This window comes from Alosa pseudoharengus, unplaced genomic scaffold, assembly GCF_046254945.1.
Source record: "Alosa pseudoharengus isolate Yale_2024_CS ecotype anadromous, Long Island Sound unplaced genomic scaffold, YU_APseudo_1.1 YU_APseudo_1.1_scf_25, whole genome shotgun sequence".
Classification (NCBI taxonomy): Eukaryota; Metazoa; Chordata; class Actinopteri; order Clupeiformes; family Clupeidae; genus Alosa; species Alosa pseudoharengus.
Window position 1 is genome coordinate 1,896,006 of NW_027468696.1, and position 26,567 is coordinate 1,922,572.

At 40.6% G+C, this 26,567-nt stretch overlaps 2 protein-coding genes across 2 annotated transcripts; one reads left to right on the forward strand and one right to left on the reverse strand.

Moving 5' to 3' along the window:
• The first annotated feature begins 10,764 nt into the window (after window positions 1–10,764).
• Window positions 10,765–13,947, forward strand: LOC143099208 (B-cell receptor CD22-like). Its single transcript, XM_076262287.1, has 6 exons — window positions 10,765–11,662; window positions 11,763–12,011; window positions 12,141–12,407; window positions 12,612–12,696; window positions 12,830–12,890; window positions 13,263–13,947. Exons 1-6 carry the CDS (start codon window positions 11,410–11,412, stop codon window positions 13,419–13,421), a joined length of 1,074 nt encoding a protein of 357 aa, XP_076118402.1. The 5' UTR covers window positions 10,765–11,409; the 3' UTR covers window positions 13,422–13,947.
• A 5,739-nt stretch (window positions 13,948–19,686) lies between these two features.
• Window positions 19,687–26,146, reverse strand: LOC143099209 (B-cell receptor CD22-like). Its single transcript, XM_076262289.1, has 10 exons — window positions 26,098–26,146; window positions 24,571–24,642; window positions 23,863–24,204; window positions 22,917–23,177; window positions 22,498–22,767; window positions 22,006–22,278; window positions 21,653–21,907; window positions 21,346–21,436; window positions 21,173–21,233; window positions 19,687–20,499 (listed from the first exon to the last, which is right to left on the reverse strand). Exons 2-10 carry the CDS (start codon window positions 24,638–24,640, stop codon window positions 20,212–20,214), a joined length of 1,911 nt encoding a protein of 636 aa, XP_076118404.1. The 5' UTR covers window positions 24,641–24,642; window positions 26,098–26,146; the 3' UTR covers window positions 19,687–20,211.
• Between the last annotated feature and the right edge of the window lie 421 nt (window positions 26,147–26,567).

Genomic DNA, 26,567 nt, shown 5'->3' on the forward strand with positions numbered 1-26,567 from the left:
GAACTTGGACTTGGACTCGTGCATTCGCACTCGTGATGACTCCTCGAGGACTCAACTTTTTTTTGTAATATATCATAAGGCTTTAATTGTAGTATGTCATTAGGCTATACTTTGCTATATGATTTTAATATCTAAATTATTTGTAATAGGCTACTAATTTTAGTTCAAGGGAATGTTAGGCTACTGCTTCGTGTCATACATCGCATGTCACATCATGTTAACATGCAAAGCAAACTAACGTTAACTTTAACACCAAAATGCCTGGAGATATGGCCGCCGCTATTTCAATGTAGTATTGCCAGGCAATATTAGTTCTCATACATGACATGACATTACCTCAGAAGATTACACTTAGCCTAGGCTAAACATCACACACTGCTGCTGGATAGCTGATCATCGTGACTTGGTGAACAGTGTTTTTCCTGACTGACGCGAGAAGCGAGGTTCCAATCATTCATTTTCATTTGGGGTGTGCCCTGCCGTGCTTCTGTCTGTTAATTTGCAGCAGGCTATTATCGGATGGAAGAAAAATAAACTAAAAGTTTTCCCGATCAAGATATAGCATACTTCTTAATATTGGTGTCATAAAATATAGAAGTATAACATTAAATTGCCTAGTAGAGTGTCCATGTAGAGTTTCAATGTAGGCCTACGTGTCTGCGCAAGTGAAACTGACAAACTGAACCTCTCGTGGGTAGGCCAGAAACAACTATATTTAAAACCACGAATTAAGTGGATTACTGATACTGTTCAAACGAGCGATTTGATAGCCTAATCCACTGCACGAAAAAAAAGGAAATAGTAACTTGTTCTATTTCTAACAGGTGAATATCGTAGCAAATAGTAGCCTATGGCGATGGCAGCTTAAAAAAAATTATTTCACTCATCTCGCTGAAATGAACATAGAATGTGGCCTGTTGCGCAAAGAAATTAATTAGGCAGATCTGCATCTCCGTTAACCGAAAGCTAGTTTTCATCTCTATTGTTGACGTGAAATATGTCTCCATAGTGTCAGTGAAGTGATAACATTATGCAGTTGCAGGTAGCCAGTGTTCACGTCACGGGAGTCAGAAAGAAGCTACCAAGACGGGCCCTGCTCTGTTTCTGTACCTCCCAAACTGCGCTAAAATTGTGTAGGCTATTTAACAGCCAGAATTTAGAAAAAATGCCCGGGGGAGGCCCTTTTATGATCCACACTACCTCTTACAAAATAGGCCTACTCCAACGTCCATCTAGCTCTTGTGAAGTATGAACTTAACACTGCCTATACAATTGTCAGCAGTCAGTAACAGCATAATGTGACTAAATGGCCTGTGTGATTGAGATGTGGATTGCTCATTTATTATGAGTAGGCCTATAGGCTATGGTGTGGCTATGGTATGGTATTCTCTCCGATATAATAAATACAACACATTGGGTTTGGCAAGAAATTTGGCAATACTGCTTTCACATAAGTGATGGAACCCCTGCTTGGAGACAGAAGATTGTCTGTTTTGCTTTTAAGGATTTCATCTGCAATGGGAAAAAATGGAATGACATGTAGGCTAAGCTTATTTAAGTGCTGGACTTGGACTCGACTTGATCAATAGGGACTCGACGTGGATCAATAGTGACTCGACTCGGACTTGACTTGGATGAGTAGTGGACTCGACTCGGACTTGACTTGGAATTTTTTTTTAATGACTTGGACTTGAACACTGGGGACTCGGACCTGGACTCGGACTCGAGGCATAGTGACTTGACTACAACACTGGATCAAAGCAGACACAGAATCACCAGGATCACCTCCAGACATATTGGCCTTTACTACTGTAGGGTAAAGAACCAACATGGTGCAAGTGAATCTCAATCTCAATGTTCAGTGTAAGTAGAACTCAGAATTAGCGAAAACAGTGGATCATCACAAGTTTTAGAGACCAGCCAGATAATAACATTAATCATTACACTAGAGTTTTACTCACACTTAAGAGGTGTTTAATCAATTAACCTATACAAATAAGGGAATGTGGTGTGTGTGTGTGTGTGTGTGTGTGTTGTGTATGTGTGTGCATGTATATTTGTTTATTGATTCAACAGATGCTCCCAAGAACACCTCAGCATCAGTCAATCCCTCTGGTGAAATATTAGAGACTCTGACCTGCAGCACTGATGCCAACCCACCAGTGGAGAACTCCACAGAGAATTCAGGTACATGAAGAATGGAGATAATATGACTCAAATAGGCTCAGGGGAGACCATCACCTTCCCTCAACCAGTGTTGGACTTAACCACTGCGAGGCTAAAAGTAGAATTACAATAATTCCATCGCAGTTGATGATTCTTTGACAGGTATTGCTCTCACTACTTAGAATAGTTATATAAGTATAAGTATAAATACTCTTTTGGTCCTGTGAGGGAAGTTTGGTCTCTGCATTTATCCCAATCCTTGAATTAGTGAAACACACTTAGTAGACAGTGAGGTGAAGCACACTCTAATCCCGGCGCAGTGAGCTGCCTGATACAACAACGGCGCTGTGAGTTAGGTGCCTTGCTCAAGGGCACTTCAGCCATTCCTACTGGTCGGGGATCAAACCGGCAACCCTCCGGTTACAAGTCCGAAGTGCTAACCGGTAGGCCACGGCTGCCCCTGTTAAATGGCACTCTTCTGGTAGTTTCTCCCACTAATTAGAATAGTTTAATGACACTTGTACGGTAGTTTCTCCCACTAATTAGAACAGTTAAATGGCACTCATCTGGTAGTTTCACTTTAAACTAATTAGAACAGTTAAGTGACACTCCTCTGGTAGTTTCACTTTAAATTAGAATAGTTAAATGGCAGTCCTCTGGTAGTTTCACTTTAAACTGTTCTCTCTGTTTTCATTTGTAAGGTTTTGGAAGGCAGACACGACAGACTCGGTTTGTGTTTGTGGGCCTAGTGCCAGCTGTGATCATAACACTTGGACTCGGCCTCATGTACTGGAGGAGGTAAATAAGACTGCAGCACTAAATGCTTACAGACACAAAGACATTTAGCAAAGCTGTGACAAATACATAACCTGACTCTCGCCAGATGAATTTCGTTCTGCCTAGCTCCACTCATCTATCTGGGATCGATCCATTGGAGTGGTGTTTCAGAAGGCTGGGCCTTATCAAAAATCCTTGCATATGATTGGATAAGCCACTTGTCCGTCATATATTGACGTGCTACTTCAACCACTTACGAAGCCAACCCGTCACGCTAAGAACAGTCTCACTGTCGCTTTTACGCTATGTCACATCTATGAAACTCCTGTGTCCTGATTGGCTCTACCATAAAATCTGGTGCCGAAATCACTCTCAATGGAAGCGATCCAAGATGGATGTGAGTGGAGCTAGGCGGAACAAAATTCATCTGGCGAGAGTCAGGTTAACAAATACAGTGCCACCAGAAAGATTTCAGACCTTTTCAAGTTTTCCACAATTTCTATCTCATCAATCTACACACAATACTCAAACACTCCACAAAAAAGCAGGTGTTTTGAGTGTTTTGTACATTTCTAAAAAATAGGAAAGTGAAAACCAAGCCAAGAGGTTGTGAGAACTGACCTGCGAGACAGGGTTGGGTGAAGACACTGGGGAAGGATATGAGAAAATGTCTGCAACATAAAGTGCTCAAGAGCACGGTAGCATCATTCTGAAATGGAAAAGTTTGGAACAACCAACAATATTCCTATCTGGCCGGTCAGCCAAATTTAGTAATCCGGGATGAAGGGCCTATATTTTAGTACTCGCCCTAACATGAACCCTAACAGTTAGGCAAAGAGGGACAAAAGAAGGACTCTTTAACTGATTAACAACAATGAGCTCATCCTTCTCACTATAAATGCTGTTAAATGTGGCTGAATGTTCCTCTGGAATAAAGGCCCAATCTCTCCATCAATGAGTCTTCAATTCATTCCGCTGTATTGAAGGGTGAAGATGGACAACCATCCAAACCAATAAGTCCTCTTGTCATCCACTTCTCATGTCTAGTTATGTTTCCACAGGTGGAGGACAAGAAATTCCAGCTGCGATCTTGCACTCAAGAACACACAGGTAAGAGTGTTAGTGTATGTGTGTCGAGGGTGGGAGAGAGGAAGTGTTACATCATTTGTGGTCTTTTCCTCCCCAACCATCTTAGTAGTAGGTGACTCCATAATCAGGTCGGTACATGCTTTTTTGATCCTGTGAGGGAAATTTGGTCTCTGCATTTAACCCAATCGGTGAATTAGTGAAACACAAACAGCACACAGTGAACACACAGTGAATGAAGCACACACTAATCCCGGCGCAGTGAGCTGCCTGCTACAACGGCGGCGCTCGGGGAGCAGTGAGGGGTTAGGTGCCTTGCTCAAGGGCACTTCAGCCGTGGCCCACTGGTCGGGGCTCGAACTGGCAACCCTCCGGTTACAAGTACAGAGTGCTAACCAGTGGGCCACGGCTGCCCTGCAAATTATATAGTATAAGTACTTCAGGAGTTATTCCCCTCGCTGCCGAGTTCTATCGTTAGGATCATTGTCCATGTGGGAACAAATGATGTAGCCATTCAAGGGACAGAGCTCACCAAAGTGGATTTTTGACTTTCTTAAACAATGTGGCAAATCTGCTTTTATTTCGGGACTGATCGCTATATTGTTTTAGTAGAGTTTATGAAATCCAGAGTTCTCACAAGAACACAATGGAATTCTCTCTGCGAGACACTCTGGCAATGAGCAATGCTGCACGTTACTTTTTCCCCTTGCATTCCGGGGAACCAGCTACACTGATGAAGACAGCGCTGCAACGTTGGAGGACAGTAGGGTTATAGTGTTATCCGATTGCGTCGAAATGAAACTACTGAAGTAGGCTCAGGGGAGACCATCACGTTCACTCTGACCAACACCACTGCTGGACTTTACCACTGTGAGGCTAAAAACAGAATTGGCTCCCAGAATTCCTCCACAGTTGATGTCTCTTTGGCAGGTAAATGTTGATGTGGTCCCACTGCTGGTTTGTCACATGTTCTTGCCTTCTTTATTATTGCTGTCACAGTGTGTTATTTATTTAAGTCGTTTTCAATGTCATTTTCAATTCATGTTAATGCTAATGCTTTTCATAATAAAAAAGGTCCATTTATATTGTGTTGCCCAGAGCTTCATGTTGTGTGTGTGTGTATGCAACAGTCCACTTCTAGACCCACTACTGCCACCAGGAGGGTAGAATGGAACAAACGGGACAGATGCACCCTGTAGCGTGACTTTACAATGTGAAGATGTGATAATAATTAATAAGCAGACTCATGATTTACTATTAAAAGATTTTTAGTCATATAACTGCTTAAATCCAGCTTGCTCTAAAACAAATAAAAATGTGCAAATGCTGCAAGATAATGATAGACAACCAGTGTGAAACAAGTTATACTTATAATGTTTAAAAACTTAGAAGCTTAGAATTGAAGTGTGTTTTCTTAATTAAAAACATAAATTGTTTTTGCTAGAATAACCTGTTATGATTTTGCTTAAATTTACAGAGTGTTTTTCTTAAACATATAAGAAAGTTTCCTTATAAAACTTAAAATGTTTTGCTACATAAAATGTGTTTGCTTAGATATATAAAGGTTGTGTTAGAATTAGTTCTATTAGAAGTGTGTTATACTAAATGAGATGTGCTTTAAATAAAATGTAAAGACAGAATCTAAGAACACAATGTACCAGCTGTAAGAAACTGTTTGTCAGCAAAAAAAAAAGCTGACTGGCAAATAAGCAAAAAAAAAAGTAAAGCAGAACCAATATTTCATGGCAAGACATAATACCAAACTTGGACATGTTCTGCCTGACCGAGAGGGGTATAAAAAGAGAACGGCCCCTTGTTCAGGGCTCTTTTTTCTTCTTTTTCATTTTTCTTCGGGTTGAGCCGCAGAGACTTGAACGCATTTTTCTTTCTTTGTATTTTTTATTTGTATTCAATAAAAGTCAAAATCCTAACCTTTGATTAGGGGTTTGTAAAAAGACCGTCTAGCATTTTCTTGTATTTTTCTGCCTCTCCTGTGTTGCTGAGAACCCCGGACGCCTTGCAACAGGGGCTCTGCCCCAAAAACCTTCGCTCCGGGTAAGTAAGCATCCGTTTGAGGGCTACCTTTCTAAGACACTGTATATGGGCAAAAAATATACTGCGCACACACTGACACACACAGGAGTAGTGAACTCAGCCAGGCATTTAGGAAGGAAAGTCCTATGCTCCAGGGCAGACAAAAAAACAAATAGGCTATTTGTTGTGAAAAATTGTTTGTGAAACTAAGGTCTAGGACCCGTTGTGGTATAAACGCACCAGTGGCGGCTGGTGGTTAAAAAAATAACGGAGGAAGGAATGTCTGCTTGATTGGCGTTAGTGGCAAATGTGAGGTTGTGATGGTGTTGGTGGCATATGTGAACAATTAGAGTATGTAGGCCGCCTACCCAGACACATTTATAGCAGCAGTATGTACTATGTAGCATTTTAACTGGCAATGTTGTGCAATAAATGCTGTTCTGACATTCTCTGGGGGGGGGGGGGGGGCACAATGGACTTTGTAATATAATTTAAATATATAAGTCACTTTGGATAATAGTGCTAAATTAATAAATGTAAATGTAAATAAATGTAAATTTAGGTCTGGGAAGTCAATTACGGAAAGTCTGGAGGTTTTGCTCAGTGTAATAGCCTACATTGGCAGAAAAGTCTATAATAATAAAAATAAACACTTGTTTTATAAAACCATGTAACTATTTACCATTAAAAATAGACCTTAAATGTGGTTATTTGTAACATGCTATGGTTTTTAAAGCCAAATCCCTATAATTTAAAGACAGGTTGTAATAGCTAAGTGGGAATTTATGAAAGCATACTCGAAAGGCAAATGTTATTGAAGACGTCATTAAAGGAATGCATCATGGTCTGAAACATTCATTAACAATGTTACCATCCAAAGATACATTTAGAACGGTGAAAACAAGAACATAACAACAAGAACCTTATTTAACAATTGTTTAGTTAAGGCATAACTTGGATGATTATAACAACTCATAACTATCCAAAAATCAGTATCACCAAGTGAACTGTCCACGTATGTGACAGGCCAGCAGTAGGCTATGGCTGATTGTTTTCTGTGCTAACGTTACCAGTTAGCCATGAGTAGCCTATTTGTCTGACTATGTAGCATTCAGTAGCCTACACTAGCCTTACCATCTTGTTTTGGAATATGAATTTTTGGAGCTGGTCTTCCTGCTTTGATAAACATTCATCATACATCAGTGTATTCGCAGTGTATTTGAATGTATAAAAGATTTGAGATTGTCCTCTGATTCCATTGTACAGTTTATTTCACGAGCAAACAAACAAGCTTTCCGTTCAACCTAAGATTCGTAGACTGCAGATGACGTTCTTGAACCGTTGCCGCTAAAAACAGCACCCCCTATCGCAATTGAAAATTACTGTACGGAGGAGCTTCCTCCCTTGGCCATTGAAAACGACGTGATTCACGAGCCGCTGGGGTCCGAGGCGTTTATAATGGACTTCAATGGGGGGCTTGAGGAGGAAGCTCCTCCATGCAGTAATTTTCAATAGCGATAGGGGTGCTGTTGGCATTTTGACCTAGGGGAACGATTTTGTTCATTCAGTGTTAAAAATAGTAATATTAACAGTAATTTATCAGATTAGTAATTCACTTTATATATTTTTTATTTTTCTTTGAAATTTTAGGGAGGGTGTTCCTCCCTTTCCTCAATGAAGGAGCCTCCTCTGAAACGCACATCACACACCCAAGCGAGGATACGGAAATCTGTCTGAAAAATACATGTGTATTTAGAGATAGGACTTAAATGGTTATAGATCCATTGTGGTCAATTGAAGGGTTTATATGTTACAAGAATTGTCATAAAAAGGAGCTTTAATTTAATTTTGACAAGAATCCCCAAATAATAGGGTAGTTGATTTTCTCTCAAATCTGAACGGCCAGACGAACGTCCGTAGTGAGTTTCTGACCTCTCTCAGATTTTGATGACAAACAACTCTTGCAAATACAGCTCTTAATTTCTTCCTCTTTTAGTGAAGTTAATCACATTTTGAAGTACGAACCAAGGGAATAGGGAACAGCGACTAAGAGATAGAAAGTGACTCTGAAGTAGTCCACCTTCCTTAGCCCCCAAACCCCAAATTAGGGAATTTGATTCAGATAGAGAAAACCTCTCAACCAAGTCAACCCTATTGTACATCCTAAACCTGTTGAAAAGGGGCCCTCGCATGAGACACATACACTGAAAGATACTTCCTCTTTTACCCTGTGATATTATCACAGTGCGAAGACAATTACACACAGGAGTAGCGATCTCAACTGTGTTAAGGGGAATCCCTTTAGACACCAGAGTAGTCACAAAACGCATACCTCCTCTTTTACCCTGTGAAATCCTCACAGTCTGAAGACAACCGCACCCACACCTACAGGAGTAGCGATCTCTACTGTGTTACGGGAGCCCCGTAGACCCCAGAGTGGACACAAAACGCAACAACCCTTTAGCTTTTATTTCTGACTTTTATTTTTTCATGTGCACTGATGCCACCTGGTGGCTGGAATGACAAAAGTCTGCAGGCAAAATCATCAGTCCAACTTTTCTTGTCTATTCCCTTTATTCACACGGCCACCATTGTGTAAAGCAAAATGAGGCTACAGGGTACACTGACTATATCATTAATGCATTAATGCACCTGAAATACAACATGGGTTCATCAGGGGACTGCAGGGAAGGGCCCACTGACACACACACACACAACAAGACACACTAACAAACACTGATGTGCAAGCACACACACACACACACACACACACAACAAGACACACTAACAAACACTGATGTGCAAGCACACACACACACACACACACACACACAACAAGACACACTAACAAACACTTATGTGCAAGCACACACACACACACACACACAAGACACACTAGCAAACACTGATGTGCAAGCACACACACACACACACAGACTGACAAACACAAACTGATGTGCACGCAAAAACACACACAGAGACACACACACACACACACACACACACACACACACACACACACACTTTACGTATGTTGTGATCAGAAAGACTGACCACAGGGAGAAAAAAAAAAACTGGTGTGAGCACTCTTCCTGTTCTCAGTAACAAACACAAGACATCATTAGAACTCAAGCTACAGTCTGCAGGACCCTGTGTCTGTGATGGTGGAAATGGCGTCTTGTTGGTCTCTGTCTGTTCTTCTCATCCTGTCCAGAACCCTGGGTAAGTACACATGTTCTATGGCTAATACGAGAGAATGCAGTGAATACAAGATATGAGAGATGTTTTATATGCTGATATAGATAATAGAGTGTAATTTCTGCATCTTTGTACATCTCATGGTTTTAGTGATATACAGAGACCAGAGTCTAACAGTTTGAGTGAAATAAATGCACTTGATGCGGAAAGAGGAATAAATGTGACGTAATATCACAGCTCAAAGATACAATATAGTTCAGTGTGAATAGTACAGTAGATCTCAACGTGTGAGTCACACGGTGGGATGGGAATGAACAGGAGGACATTTGTTTTGTTTTTGTCTATATCTTTAGAATGCCTTTTTTGACAAGGAAGATTATTAAAATATCCACACACAAAAGTAGGAGTCCTAAACAGACCGACATATGAATTAAAATAACATCAGATTCAGTGGACCGAGACAGGGAAAGGTGGAACCAAAATGCGAAACTAATATTTTAACGTTACCATTTTGCCGGGGTGATGGGGTCAGTTGGGGCTTGAAAATTCCCCACCTCCAAAGGGGGAATGAGAAAAATAGTTTGTGAACCACTGGAATTTTACAAGATATATTGCCTAAATGTAGAGCAAGAGTCTTGAATTTCCCCTTGGGGATCAATAAAGTATCTATCTATCTATCTATCTATCTATCTATCTAGCAAGGAAGGGATTAAGACTAAAAGAGTTCTTCCTAGAATAAAAGATGATCCCCACGCCTCCTCTGCTCATAATGTTAAAGTAACACAAACACTAATGATCCAGGAAGAAAGCCCTTCCTGGTAGCCTCTTGTGTTTCCAGACCAACCCAGCTGCAAAACAGATCGCATGTGCAGCGTCTGCAGCGTGTGTGTGACCCATAGACTAGTCTATGGTGTGACCAGCTCAGCTAAACCACAGAAGCAGCAAAGGACATTAGCCAGACTACTGCTGTTAGGGGAACACACATCAGCCCTGAGATGGGCTATTACAACAAGGGGCCTGTTTATAGGCCTTTGCAGACAAATTTTCACTTAAATTTCAGTGAGACCAGCCAAGTCTGTATCTTCCCAGCATGTTGATGCAGGTGAGCAGCTTGAGCTTTTCATGCAGGACACCTTTACTTATAGTTGTGTGAGGGAAGTAGTTATACATTATGATGTGTGGTTTGAATTGCAGGTGTTTCTGCTCTGAATGTCTGTCAGCCTCACAGATCCCCCAGCAGCTTTTCTATAAATAGAGAGTGCATGTGCAGCTCAGGGTGAACTGTGAACCACGTGGCAGAACATGCAGGGCATTAGCATAAATGACAGTTAATGAAATGGAGAGTTTATTCTATGGCTAAGTTTAATTGATTATCCATAATGAGGATCAAGATATTAAAAAAGCCCTATGCAACAATTTTAGCAAAAATGACCTTAATTATGCAGGTTCAGAGTTGTTCTGATGGTTCTACAACACTTTTTTTGGGTTGTAAAAACACAAAGTAGTGCTTCGTCTCCCTCTATCGCTTCTCCGCGGAAAAAACGAATATGCAACTTTCTGAACCCGGACCGGGTAAATCCGGATGTGACTCAGCGGAAGTATCTAATCGCGCCTCGAAAATGTAGGGGGAGCTTTGTCATGAAAAATGCGAGCCCAAATCCGGCGAAAACCCCGAAACAGCGAAGGAATAACCAGACCTGCATAGGGCTTCTTTAACAATTCTGGAAAGAAAACCCATCCTGATAGTCTCTTGCTCTTGCAGACAAATCCAGCCACAAAAAATAGTGCATGGGTAAAGTGTGACCTGCTCAGCTAAATCACCGAAGCAGCAAAACAGGAAGACTGCTGCTGTTAGGGACAATAACTTTTGTTTTTATCATGAGACTGTATAGTTGCTTTACAACATGGCAGCTGTTTGCAAACCAAAACTCACTTTATCGTCAGAGCAGAAGGTAGTAGCAAGCGCAAGTGCAAGAGTGCAGCTTGAGTTTTGACTCTTTTCCTACAGGACACCTTTATTTATATTATAGCTTTCTGAGGAAAGATGTTTTATGATGTGTGGTTTGAATTGCAGGTTTTTCTGGTCAAGAATGGGAGGTGACTAGGAGTAATAATAGTATCTGTGCTGTGAGTGGATCATCAGTGGTCATGCCATGCTCTCCCCCTGCTGGTCAAACTGTTACTAAAGTCTACTGGGTGATCAACTATGTATGGAGGCTACCCCCTGATATTTTCTATACCTCACAATATGTGGGTCGAGTGCAGTACAGTAGAGATAAGGAAACTGATTGCACACTGACTCTGAGTAATGTGAGAGTCACAGATACAGCTCAATATTATGCCCGGATTGAAACAAATTCAAGGAACACAATATCACATCCTGTCAACCTCACTGTCAAAGGTAAAGTCAACAGGTAGAATACAATATATTCTAATGAGTCATTTAGTTTTTGCTGTCTAATGTTGAATTCCTCACTTTGATTTCTTCTACAACATTACAGACCTTGCAGTCCAGATTTCTGGACCAGCAATTGAGGGACATGAAGTAAAACTGAGCTGCAAGCATTGCATTTTGGGACAAAACTCTAAGATAATGTGGAGAAAGAATGGGGACATTTTCTCTGATGCACAAACAAGCGACAAAGAGCTGATACTCCACAACATCAGCACTGATGATGAGGGCAACTATTCCTGTGCATTAGAAGGCCTCGAGGATCATCCATCTCCTCCAGTGAAGCTTAATGTCATGTGTGAGTAAACATGGAACATGCTTGGACCATGTATTGCTTATTGGAACAAAGCATTATGTTACCTACATTGATGGTTAATTAGTGAAAAATGTGAATTGTGAATTCTTATGTGAAATATAACTCTTGAAGACCCTCCAAAGAACACCTCAGTTTCTGTCAGTCCTGCTGGTCATGTACTTGAGGGTGCTTCAGTGACTCTGACCTGCAGCAGTGTTGCCAACCCACCTGTGGAGAGCTACACCTGGTACAGGCAGACTGGAGATGAAACTACTGAAGTAGGCTCAGGGGAGACCATCACCTTCACTCTGAACACCACCACTGCTGGACTTTACCACTGTGAGGCTACAAATCAAATTGCCTCTCAGAACTCCTCTGCAATTGATGTCTCTTTGGCAGGTAAATATTTATGTAATTGCACTGCTAGTTTGCCTCTCTTAGTCCTATTTGTTTTGTTACTTTTCATAGTGCATTTTTATTGCTGCCACATTGTGTTATACATTAATCTCATGATGAATGTATGTATTAATGTTTTTAAAGGTCATTTATATTGTAATGCCCATGACTCCATAATGTGTGTGTGTGTTTATGAACCTGGTTCAGGGAGGCAGCATGTAGCTCTGATTGCAGGAGGGGCTGTTCTCCTCACAATTGCCCTCATAGTGGTCCTTGCTGTTGTAATGTCCCGGTGAGTGTTCAAACAAACTCCCTGTTCTACAATCCAGCTCTGATACATATCAGTAAATCATAGTATATCACATATGTTGTCTTATATCATATTTTATATATGTTGCCTGTGTGTTTATTTTATTTTCTCAAAGGAGGGAGAGGAACATGCTCAGCTCAACTAGTGACTCAAGGACCAGAGACATAAACACACAGGTGCGTCATCAGGTGATTACACAATCACCACTACTACCTTTGGGAACACAAAACAGTCCCTGAATTTCCCCTTGGGGATCAATAAAGTATCTATCTATCTATCTATCTATCTATCTATCTATCTATCTATCTATCTATCTATCTACAAATGAATTGTACTAAAGGGAACACTTTTGCCCTTTTCACTAGCTGGGAGGCACCTCTTTCAAAACCATGCACGCGTTTGTTGTCCATTTGTACACTGCCAAGTGCACCATCCTCATGTCCACCATGTTCAGCTGATGCTGTATTGGTCTCTGCTGAACATCTGTGCTGATGTGGATTACCCATCATGCATTGCATTACTGAAATAAAAACCTTGCTTCCCTGCAGGGTTCTGCTGATGACATTTATGATGCCCAGATGGTGGACTCAGGTGACCCAGCTGATGCCAAGTACGCCAGCGTGCAGTTCAAGAGTTCTAGAGAACAGCATGACTCCACAGTCCATCTGCAGCAGGAGGAGGTGGTGTACGCAACAGTCCACTTTTAGACCCACCACTGCTACCAGGAGTGTAGAATGGAACACATGGGACAGATGCAACATTCACATTTGGTTTTCATGTTTCGTCATTGTATTTTTTTCCCCTTATGGACGTAGGGCATATAGGCTTTGCTATTTGTCTTCCTGTTATGGGACAGATGCACCATTCAGCTTTTTATTTCTAACTTTTATTTCCTCATGTCCACGTGCGCCACCTGGTGCACGGAATGACAAGTCTACAGACATCCACACTTGTCTTGTCTATGAAATGTACAGCTAACTACTGTATGCAAGAGGCACAACTGTTGTTTATCCAGAAGACAATGCCAACATTAGATGCAATATCACTGTATTAACTCATGGACCAATCAATCAATTGAACATTAAAAAACTTCTGCAAAGGACGGAAATTAAATATGTCTTTTGAGACCTGCACAACATCCTGGGATAGTTGGAGAATGGGGGGCACTACTCTTAAGACTAGTGTATACATACATTTATACCACAGGTCAGGATTTACATACAATAACACATGATGACTTTACTCATATTGGCATACATATTATAGTCTCCATGTGTACATGAAAATAATTAAGTGTGTGTGTGTGTGTGTGTGTGTGTGTGAAAACATAACTTATGAAACAGACAGACATATATTACACATATCAACAATATATTGTGTTTGTAACATAATTGATACATATACACATTTGGGGCAGCTGTGGCCTACTGGTTAGCGCTTCGGACTTGTAACCGGAGGGTTGCCGGTTCGAACCCCAACCAGGAGGCACGGCTGAAGTGCCATTGAGCAAGGCACCTAACCCCCTCACTGCTCCCCGAGCGCCGCTGTTGTTGCAGGCAGCTCACTGCGCCAGGATTAGTGTGTGCTTCAACTCATTAATTGTGTGTTCACTGTGTGCTGAGTGTGTTTCACTAATTCATGGATTGGGATAAATGCAGAGACCAAATATCACTCACGGGATCAAAAGAGTATATATACTATACTATAAAATGAGTCTTCCTGAATGGTTTTGGGAGAGGGTGAGGGTTTGGCTGGGTATATGGGAGAGGGTGAGGGTTTGGATATGGATGTACGGATGGATGTATACATTAGTATTATAGATTTTATTATAATAGTTTTTTTTTATAACAGGTATGATTATTTTTTACTCATTTTTGTTTTACATTTTAAACAAAAACCTTCATGTTTTATTTAAATAAACAGCATATTCCATGATTTCAATGAAATCCCAGTTCTGTCATGGCCTTTATCATTTTGTAGTCTTTCAGTATAAATCATATTTTATTTACATCATCACATTCCTCTGCCCCTCAGTCACTATGAGTCATTAAGGTCAACTGCATGTCATAGAAAGCAGGGGAAAAAAGATTGGAAAAAAAACCGCTGTCTTTCTGTGGAAAGAAACCGTCACTTCTGCTTTTGCTCGGTGACTTCATTGCAGTCTACAGCTGAGGATATCAAATATATGTAAATGTGTGGAATCATACACACATTATTTTCCCTGAAAGTTGTTGGTGATAATGGTGTGTGTGTGTGTGTGTGTGTGTGTGTGTGAGAGAGAGAGAGTGAGAGATGGGTGTCTCTACACATGGTTCCACATGTCGTTGTGCCATCTGAAAAAATCTGTGCAACATAGACTGGATCATGTTGGTGTGGCGATAACTTTGTAAGTTGCCTTCGTGATACACAAACACATTCATAAGTGGTCATGATGGCCAGAAGTATGAGCTGAGAACTCTATTTATATTGATCTCCTCCCTTCTGTTGGTTTCTAGGAAAGAGCAGAAAGAGGAACTACAATAATAAATAGGGTAGCATTTCCAGTCTGTCTCTGTCTCTCTCTCTCTCTCTCTCACTATCTCTGTCTATCTCTCTACCCCTCCTTCTATCTCACCAAGAAAGGTTTTTTTCCAGGAAGTTGAGTTGTCAATCGCATAACTGACAGTTTATTGAAGTTTAGCCCAAACTTAATGAAACAAAGATAGACTAATATGTTCTCTTATCTATACAGACAGAGGGTTCATCTACAAAAGTGATGGGAAAGGTACATTTCTCTCTGGATTTACTTCTCATTTGGTTCATCAGACAAGGTAAACTGACTTTGCACTCATTATGGACACTAAGACAGACAAGATACAGATATGGTACTCGGGAAAAGAGTAAAGGCTTTACATATATAAATCAACACCATCTTAAACTAGGTAGTCACATCTTCTCCATGTCTGGTTTTAATATGATCTAATGATATGAGTTTAAATAAATAAATAATAATTAAAAACCAGAAGTAAAGTGTTGACTTGACCCTCCCTCTATGTCAGGCTTTAAGTCTCAGCAGAGTACCTTTGAATGATTGAAATAGAAAAGCCTAATTAATCTTGATTCAGTGACACATTTTGTTTTGGTGTAGGTTTCAATTAAAGATGGCGTGAATATTTGTATTTTTAAAAAGAATATTTAGGATTCAAGTTGTTTTAATTAAATAAAGCACTACCTGTCTGTCAGTACCAATTGTTTGAACCTAAATGAATTTAGGGAACCAATGACTCTTTTGACCATAAACAATCTTCACTTAGTGAAACACAATTTGGAGGTGGCATTGACTGGTTTCTGGAAAGCTCTAATCTGTGAGATTAGATCTGATGCTATCTAGTTAGCATGCTAACTTTAGTGGATATCTGAGCAACACTGAGCAGAAACACCTATTTACTTTGTGAGGAAATAAGCATTTTGATGTGTCAAAAAACATTAGATAACGTCAAAGGAATATACATTCTTGTTCAAGGGAATCAAAAATAATACTATGCTCGAGTCATTGAATCAACACCTACAAGCTTGCAGGTTTTTACAGTCCAGGAAGTCTGAGTTGTGTGTGATTTGTGTTTAAGGTGTGTTCGCTCAGCATTGGAGGGTGACGGTCACCTCTAATCACATGTGTGTGCCCACGGGGTCAACAGCAGTCGTCCCTTGCTCCTTCACCCACCCTCCCGGTGTGACGTTTACAAAAGCCTTCTGGACGCTCAGGCCATGGAGCGGTAGGAACGGCGTCGATTTGAGCAGGAACCCGGCGTACAGCGGTCGTGTGCACTTCATGTGGGACGAGAGTGACGCAGGGCGTGTGAACGACGTCTGCACCCTGAGGTTAAGCGGGGTCAAGAGGTCAGACAGCACCCGCTACTACATCAGGATCACAACACAAGAGGCCCTGAACCGCTGGCTGGAACGAGGACCCTGGTTGTCGGTCACAGGTTATAAACGTATTCACATGTTACAGTGTTGTGACTTTTACATTCAACTTGCAGCGTGTGTGTGTGTGTGTGTGTGTGTGTGTGTGTGTGTGTGTTACAGTGTTGTGACTTTTACCTTCAACTTGCAGTGTGTGTGAGAGAGTGTGTGTGTGTGTGTGTGTGAGTGAGTGTGTGTTACAGTATTGTGACTTTTACCTTTAACTTGCATTTAGGCCCATGACTATCCATACACATGCATTTTTGTTGAATTTATATAATTTTATTTATTTGACCCAAAAAACACAGGAGTGGCATTTTTCTTCCAGCATGTATCGTCTTTCATCTAATTGAACTTCCAAGCAGAAGAAATCTATACATGAAATACATACAAACGACACTATTAATTAACTTTTGCCATGGGTTTGAATTGTTTTGGGCTCATCTGTATGCGTTTTCCTCTCATCATTTCTACATCGAATGTAGTGTTTATCGTAAAATATTAAAGGAACCGTATGTAAGAAATGTATTTCAATTAATCATAAAATTACCCTGATATGTCACTAGACATTAAGAAATAATGTTCATTTCAAATATGTATATCCCTGACAACAGTATTCCGACCAGGATATTGTCATTTAAAATTGAAGATGCAGCCCTCAACTGATGTTGATGTTGTGTTTTGTCATGTCATGTTGTGTTTTGGCATGATGCGCCACCATCTACCTATCTACTAATCACAAAGTCAGTAGTGTTTCGGCATCCGGGTTGGCAACCCCGAGTCAGGGGGGAGCGGGAGGGGATACAGCACTCTGCAGTAATTTGAAAGAGATTGCAGTACCAGTTTTGGCCACAGTCTTACATATGGTTCCTTTAAGGCACAGATAGTAATGGCCATAAATGCTCGTTCATATTAGACCTGTCCGTCTGGTCTCCGCCTGGTCCAGTGACTGAGGGACATGCAGTGAAGCTAAAGTGCAAAAACAAATGCACCCCATGGAGCAGCCCCACAGTGGTGTGGAAAAAGAATGGAGAAGAGGTCAATGACAAACAAACACACAACAACGAGCTCCTCATCCAGAGGGTCAGTCATGAAGATATGGGCTACTACTCCTGTGCATTGAAAGGCCATGAGGGACATCCATCTAAACCAGTCAGGCTAAATGTCTTGTGTAAGTAGTGTGTGTCCACTGCAGACATTGTCACATTAGCTGTACATATATCATATACATTAGCTGTACATATATGATATACATTAGCTATACACATATCAAGTCTTTTGATATGTCTTGTGTTAGTAGTGTGTGTGTCCGCTGCAGGCATTGTCACATTAGCTGTACATATATCGAGTCTTTTGATATTCAGTGTTCTCTGCATTTCTTCAAGTTTCTCCAAAGTTCACATCAGTTTCGGTCAGTCATTCTAACGGCATCCATCCAGTGACTCTGACCTGCAGCAGTGATGCCAACCCACCAGTGGAGAGCTACACCTGGTTTAAGGTGAATGAGTCCACTCCAGTAGGATCAGGACAGCAGTACAGCATCACTAACATCAGCTCTGAGGATGGAGGACAGTACTACTGTGAGGCCAGGAACAAATATGGAGCTGAGAAATCATCTGCTGTGTCCATCACAGACAAAGGTATACAGTAAGCACAGTCCATAAGAGATGATACATAGCCATCATAGGACACATGACACATGTTGCTTTGCAGGAAGAGTGTGTTTATAGCTTTTCCTCTGTGTCTTTCTGTCAATTTTGTTTCCTGAGTCATAATTGGCTGTGTATATGTTGTAGGGCAGAACCACACAGTGCTTGGGATGGTTGGAGTAGCAGCATGTGTTGTTCTGGGTGTGTCCCTACTCACTGTCTTCCTCTGTATGAGGTGAGGACCTACACACACTCTTATTTGTTATTATTTGTATGTTGTTATTGTGGGGACCTACACACACTCATAAATGGGCAGAGCAAAGAGCTGAGCTGTCGCTTGATTTTCTGGCTTCTAGTTTCTTGGAAAGACCAAAAACAGGAACACATTCTCCTAGATAGCTGTGGATTTTTTCTGTACTTGTGCCATGTTGGGTTGCTCTTGAGGTTTTTGATGATTTCAGGTTCCTAGAGTCTTGAGCTGAAATAAATATAAAAATAGATATAAAAAATAAAAACACACACAAACACACACACACACGCACGCGCACACACACCCTCCGAATGCATGCCAAGTTTTGTGTACTTTCGTTCATGGGGGGCCTTAAAATAAAATAATTTATGTGTACATTTAGTGACGTACACCAACAAGGATTCCCGGGACACTGAAAGACCGGGGTGCACAAAACTTGGTGGGCATGTACCCCCACATGGATAGCATGGAACCGTCATTTTTCGTTTTGATCTGTAGCCCCCCCGCTGGACTGGACCCCCCGAAAGGAGGGTAGGGCAGACACAGTTCTCTGTGAATATCTTGAGAACTGTAGGGCCTAGGATGACCATTTTTTTTCCGTATGTTTGCCTCCAGGGGTCATGTTAACCCATTTCATGTGCACACATGTGCACAAACAGATACACACACACACATACATTCACAGTAATCATACGTATGACACATACTCACACAGTAGACATATGTACGCTTGCATGCACAGGCACATACGCAGGCACACACACAAGCACGCACACACACACACACACACACACACTCACACACACACACACACACACACACACACACACACACACACATAACATAAACATAACACAAACAATCAAGAATTTCTCAGAATTATGAACAGGCAAGATGGGGGTGGGGTTGTATAAAATGAATTTTACATGTGAAATCTATGAACTAATCATGTTTTGGTGCTTGTTGTCTAGCAGATACCAGTGAGAATTGATTGTGGATAATGCAATTTAGTGAGACAGTTAGAATCATATAGGCCTTTCAGCGTGATTTATTTTTGTGGAAAAATCTGCGGTACATCTAGTTTCATGTGAATATGGTTTAAGTCAGTTACCCACAAGTAAGTATACAGGGTTAAGGTTTAAAAGTTTATTTATTCAAAGCACATGTAACAACACGATAAACAGACAATTTTTAAAACAGAAGATCAGCAAGAATTCTATATACAATATTTTACTGGGATTAGTTTAAGAACCCGGGAACACCCTTTAGAACCAGGAGATAGGCCTAGGGTGCGTTATAATGCATTATAATGTATGTTTTGTTTTAGATGCTTTAGGTTACTACAAAAGACACACCAATCAAACATATTTATTACTCAAACTTGTTAAGCTATTTAATTTCACTTCTAGTACTTATACAATAATCATACAAGCCACAACAATTTTAACAGAAAACATCAAGATAACTTGGGACACAGGTACACTAAAATACAGGGGATGGATAGTTATATATGCCATTTGCCATAATAATGTCAATAGACAGATTCATTATGAAACATTTTATGTCAACTATTTTTTTCAGGCACTCGTAAACTACATCAGAATGTTCTTGGGGTTTAAACTCTGGTAAACTGAATCAGTTGGTTGGTGTTGGGGTTCAGGCTCTGGTAGACTGCATCAGTTGGTTGGTGTTGGGGTTCAGGCTCTGGTAGACTGCATCAGGTTGGATGGTGTTGGGGTTCAGGCTCTCGTAGACTGCATCAGGTTGGATGGTGTTGGGGTTCAGGCTCTGGTAGACTGCATCAGGTTGGGTGGTGTTGGGGTTCAGGCTCTGGTAGACTGCATCAGGTTGGGTGGTGTTGGGGTTCAGGCTCTGGTGGACCGAACTCATCTGGATGGCACCAGAATGTCCTCCCTTTGTAACATTCTCATAGTCCACATCATCCTACAACAAAGTTATGCATATATATATATATATACCGGTATATATAACAGGCACTTTTAAGATGGCCTTTCACAGTACACAGCAGCACACTTCTCATTACATTATGCATCCCCGTCAATGTCAGTTGCAAATCACAATATTAACACAACTATCTAATTGCAAAAGCTACAAATAATTCTGCTCAGTTAAGTCTGGTCCCAGTCTTGTCATATTTGGACTTTCATATTACATGTCATGTGATCCTCCTTGACTATGCCACTTCTGATTGGCTAGCAAAGCAAGGAAGAAGAACGAAACCCCCGACCAGTGTCACGTATTTTGGAGTTATTTGACACTTTTGGGAGAAGGATCTGCCGACCTCAGTGAGCTAGCTGGGGTAACGGTGGGAGTGTCAGACCGAGTTACTCCACGCACAGAGACGAGAGGCATGTAACATCCTATCCAACTCTGTTGGAAATGTTGGTGAGTTCCTTTAATGTTCACGTTGGACATTGAGAGCAGGGGAATTCTTGGAATACTAAGCCTCACAGTGGTCCAGTAGTGATCATGGTCAGAGTGAAGGTGTTGTTCTATCCTGCACTTGCTTCAGTAGTTTCACTTCTCTAATCGCTGATGGGAAACCATAATTCACATGAGCAATCAGTACAGACACACGGATCATCTGATTACACACCTGCGAATTCCTGACTGTGCTGCCAGAGACGATGGTTGAGTTGGTCATATTCTTCTTCCTTCTTTGAAAAAAAAACCACACAGGTAGAACATACGTGTCAGAGCTCTATCAGGCTCGAAAAATAGAGCTGTGCTTTCCTCAGTATTCGTAATAAATATGTGTTTGTTACTCACCGGGACATGAGAACAGCCAGGACCACGATGAGAACTATGAGGAAAGCAACAGCTCCTCCTGCTATCGTAGCCATACTTTGCCATCCTGAGCCTGAATTATAAACAAACACAATCCTGCATGAGACCATGAGTATTGAAATTAACTTTTTAGAAATGAAAACACATCAGACACACTGATACTATAAGGTGATTTATAATGATAAACAGCCTAGCATAACTCCATGGATGACCAAAGATGCTAGAGAAGGTGAGTATCTCATAAAGGATCTCTATTGGGACAAATTTGTGAGGAATTAGTAATGTTTACCTGCCAGTGAGACCTTAAGAGCAGTAGAATCCTCAGAGGAAACTCTATTTTTAGCCTTACAGTGGTAAAGTCCAGCAGTGGTGGTGTCCAGAGTGAAGGTGATGGTCTTTCCTGAGCCTACATAATCAGTTTTCCTGTACCAGGTGTAGTTCTTCACAGGTGGGTTGGCATCACTGCTGCAGGTCAGAGTCACTGAAGTGCCCTCTTCTAGATCACCAGTGTGATTGTGGGACAATGATGTCCCTTTAGGGGGGTCTGATTGAAGACACAAATGTAACATTAAAAACAAAATATTTTCACCTACTATAAAACATACAGACTCCAATTAAATTTGCACTCTACACTTTACTTACAGAGAACATCCAGATGAATAATTGTAGAGTTTGAGTGACCATGTTTGTTTTTAGCTTCACAGTAGTAATATCCAGTGTGTTCAGGGAGGGCTTTACTGATGCTGTAAACCTGCTGTGTTGATTTCTTTGACATCACTTCATTCTTCTCCTTCTTATACCAGGTGTGGCTCTGAACTGGTGGGTTGGCATCACTGCTGCAGGTCAGAGTCACTGAAGCACCCTCACATATCTCACCAGAGGGACTGACTGATGCAGAGATTTTCTTTGGAGCATCTGTTTAAAATAATAATATGTAAGTGAACAATAACCCTTGGGCTTTCAAACTAATTTTATCTTTACATTTAAACAAACAATGCACAACACATAGTCTGACTTGAGTTCATTTTACTAGATTTAATGAAATTAGCATATAGTGAGAGTAACGTAAGAGATGAACAGGCCATGCTGATCCCTAAATATCAAAAGTTTTTTGTTTTTGTTTTTTCTACTTACATTGAACATCCAGGTAAACAGCAGTAGATTCACGGTCACCATGTTGGTTCTTCACCACACAGTAGTAATGGCCAGTGTCTCCAGAGGTGATATTGTTGATTCTGTAAATCTGCTTTGATTCCACCAGAGGTGGCGCTGTTTCACTCCTCTTATACCAACTGTAGCTCTCCACTGGTGGGTTGGCATCACTGCTGCAGGTCAGAGTCACTGAAGTGCCCTCAAGTATCTCACCAGCAGGACTGATAGAAACTGAAGTATTCTTCGGAGGGTCTAGAAGAGAGATATTTGACATAAGAATACACAAACAATCGATGTAGGTTTGCCCACATCATTTATTACTTTGTTAGCTGAGGAATGTAATACTTTTGCTTTACATACTGTTTGTTAAAGGCAGTCGTTTACATATTGCATGTACTCACACAGGATATCAAGCTTCACTGGAGGAGATGGATGATGCTCTTGGTGATTTAATACACATGTGTAGCTGCCTGCATCCTCAATCCTGATGTTGTTGAATATCAACTCATTATTGTTTGTTGGTGTGTCAGAAAATACTTTCTCGTCCTTTTTCCACATAAACATGGATTTTTGTTTCAAGGTACATTGGATATTACAGCTCAGTTTAACATATTCCCCCTCAACTGCTGGTCCAGACGTCTGGACTACAAGGTCTGCAAAGTCTTAGAGGGACATAATAATAATGTCAGTAAATAGTATCTTCAAAATCATTAGGAAATAATCTGGGGAGCTGGGGATTTCAGTCACTGTTACAATGGATGAATGTTGACTAACGCTAAGATTTCTCATCTTGACTTCAGTCTTCTTTAGTTTTTGGTGCTCATATCTCCTAACTATGGAACCCTGGATGTGTATGTGTTGTTTATATACAGAGAATGTGCGCTGATTTTGCTTAATTGTGAGCTAATTTTCCTAGTTTGTGCTCTCAATTTAGTAAATCATGCACACATTTGACTAAAGTGTGTACATGTTTTTGTAAAATGAGTACACAATTTAGTCAAATTAGCTTACAGCTCAGTTTAACATATTTTCCCTCAATTGCTCTTCTAAAAGTGTGGACAACCAGGCCTGTAATGGAAGCAATATAATATCAGCAGAGTTTGGGAGTCTTTACTTTACTGTAACTTTTGCCATAATTTCCAATGTGTTAACAGAAGAATGTTATAAAGTGATGTAGGTAAATTTACAAATATTCTATTAGTCTGTCTGAGGATTTGAGGAGTTAGGAGTTTAGCATTACTGTAACTGTTCAAATCCATGTCTAATGGTAATATGAATTGTATTTACTTAACTTTCTATTTTGTGCTTAGTATACATGTCTGACATAGTGAAGTTATTTGCTTTTACCTTTTACTGTGAGGCTGACAGGATGTGAAAACCATTTCTCCCCTTGTGTTGTTGTTTCAATCCTGGCATAATAGTCAGCGGTATCTGTGACTCTCACATCACTCAGGATCAATGTGCAGGTTTTCTTCATATCTGTTTTGTATTGAACTCGAGCCTTATACTCTGGATTATTTAAGAGATCAGCAAATGGCACATACTTTTGGACATTAATCCCCCAGTAGATTTTATTGACTATGAGATCAGGTTTATGCTGATGAGTGAAAGAGCAGGGCATCTCCACTGAAGATCCAGTCACAGCACAGATACTGTAATGAGTCATAGTCACCACCCACTCAGACACACCTGAAATACAATGACTCAACAAGTTATACATGGATAAATAAAATCACATAAAGTTACATTTTGTTGTGTTGTGAGGTTTGGCTGTGTGTTCTATTTTAGCCCATAGTGCACATGCATACAGTAACCTCTCTCTCACTCGATGACAAGGAGCAGGAGAAATAAAGGAAGTAAGTGTCATTGCCCCCATTACTAAACATGCAAAAGTATCAAGTATTTTCATATTACTCCACATCTTATATGAGCATTACTGCACACTACACAACACCATAGTACCTGACAGAATCAGTCAGGTCTAACACCAAACAAATATTGATACAAACTCCTACTAAACAAAGCTCACATCTCTCATGAAACACATCTGATTACCTGGGGTTATGGTGAGACAAGGAATAAGCAGAAACAGGGCCAGAGATGCAGAAGGCACCATTTCCACCATCACTGGTTCATTCATTAATTCATTCATTCATTCATTCATGTGGAGAAAACGAATAGAAAAGAGAGAACATGTCAGTGTTCATTCACTTTATTCAGACATGTGAGAAACAGCTGTTAAGTGTACATGATTAAAGTGCTTGATCAGTTCAGTATTAACATTTAAACAGAAATAACACTCAGTTTACTAGTATGTACAGCCCTTTGAAACCCTGGACCATCACAGTAGTAAAGTACAACAGAGACACCTGTATGCTAACCTCTGACATAATAACTTCATAAAAAGTGTGTGTGTGTGTTATGTCCCTCCAGTACCCTTTGGTGGTGCTGTTTCCCCCTTTGTTTGTTTGTGTTGCTTGGTAACATGCTCTGTAATTGTGTATGGGGGTGAACGGGCATACTTCATGCTACACACTTCATTGTAAATTAACTTCATAAAAAGTGTATGTATGTGTTATGTCCCTTCACTACCCGTTGGTGGTGTTGTTTCCCCCCTTTGTTTGTTTGTGTTGCTTGGTAGCATGCTCTCTAATTGTAAACGGGAGAGACCTGTTGCGGGTGGGAGGGGAGAGTTGTGTTCTGGCTAACACGCCTTCCTGCAGTTTTTCTTACTTTGGTGTTTCTCATATTTTCCTTTTGTTCATGAATACCCCTAGAAAACTAGCTCATTTGGTCATCTATATTGTAGCCAGTGTGCCTGGCTATAACTGTTTGAATGTGAGTGTGTGACTGAAAATTGATTATCTGATGCAGATCCTTCCAATGCAAAAAAACCACAACTTAATATCCGACTCAACTCGACTCGACCGAGACTTTGTGTTTGAGGAGTGCCTTCCTCTGAACCTCTCTCTCTCTCTCTCTCTCTCTCTCTCTCTTTCTCTCTCACACACACACACACACACACACACACACAGACACACACACACACTCTTACTCTCACAGAAAAGCTGACACGGAACAACCACAACCACAGTTTCTTCAGCTAAAATGGCTTGTTTTCTCAGACATGACTAATTCACACATAGGAGGCAATGTAACTACACAAGCGAATAGCATTCTAGTTAATAACAAGCGAATGACAATCTATTTAACCCGTCACTGAACATGTCTAATACAATTCCTATTTTGTGTACTATGTACCGAGCATGACTCATGACACCATGATTTTGTTTCTCAAATATTAAAACATCATCAGTTGTGGCACCCATTGCTTCTTAACAGCTATTACCTCAGATGTGCATAAATGTAATGCCAGAGATTACTAATAAGGCAGCTCACAAATGTAGATTAGGAAGATGGCTTACTGAACTTTCTCTTAGTCTTGACAAATGGTAATATTCCTTATGCTGTTAACAGAGTTAACAGTTTTACTGCTTAGGTTGTGAGACTCAGAGACAGTAATTTACCTTAGCATTGACATTATGTTGAAATGTGAAATATCATTTTGCTGCAAAATCTCACCATAGAAGGTTGCAGATGGGTCGTAGTCCTGGTCGTGTGTGCAGAACAAGTTGTTCTCTACTCAATACGGAAGAGGAACACGGCTCTTAATGGCTTTGGGGTTGAACTGACAAACAAAATACTGCCGATGAACAGCAACAGCTTCTTGACAGGCTAAATGACCGATGTTGACCGTTATATTAATGGCTCATGGTCATTTTTATGCTTTGGTTGTATTTTTTGCTTTTACTGCAACACTATTGCACAAGCATAATCATTTTTGTTTGAGTGCAAGATGTGAACAAAGGAATTACACCAAAGGTCAAGCATAATTGGGACCAGAGGAACAGACCTCATATGGACAACAACTTGTTCAAGCTCTGATCACCATACAGAGTGGAACACATATTCAATATCTCTCTCTCTCCTCTCTCTCTCTCATTGTGTATCAGATGATACATGTTTCAGGAACATGTCTAAAAATGATTTAT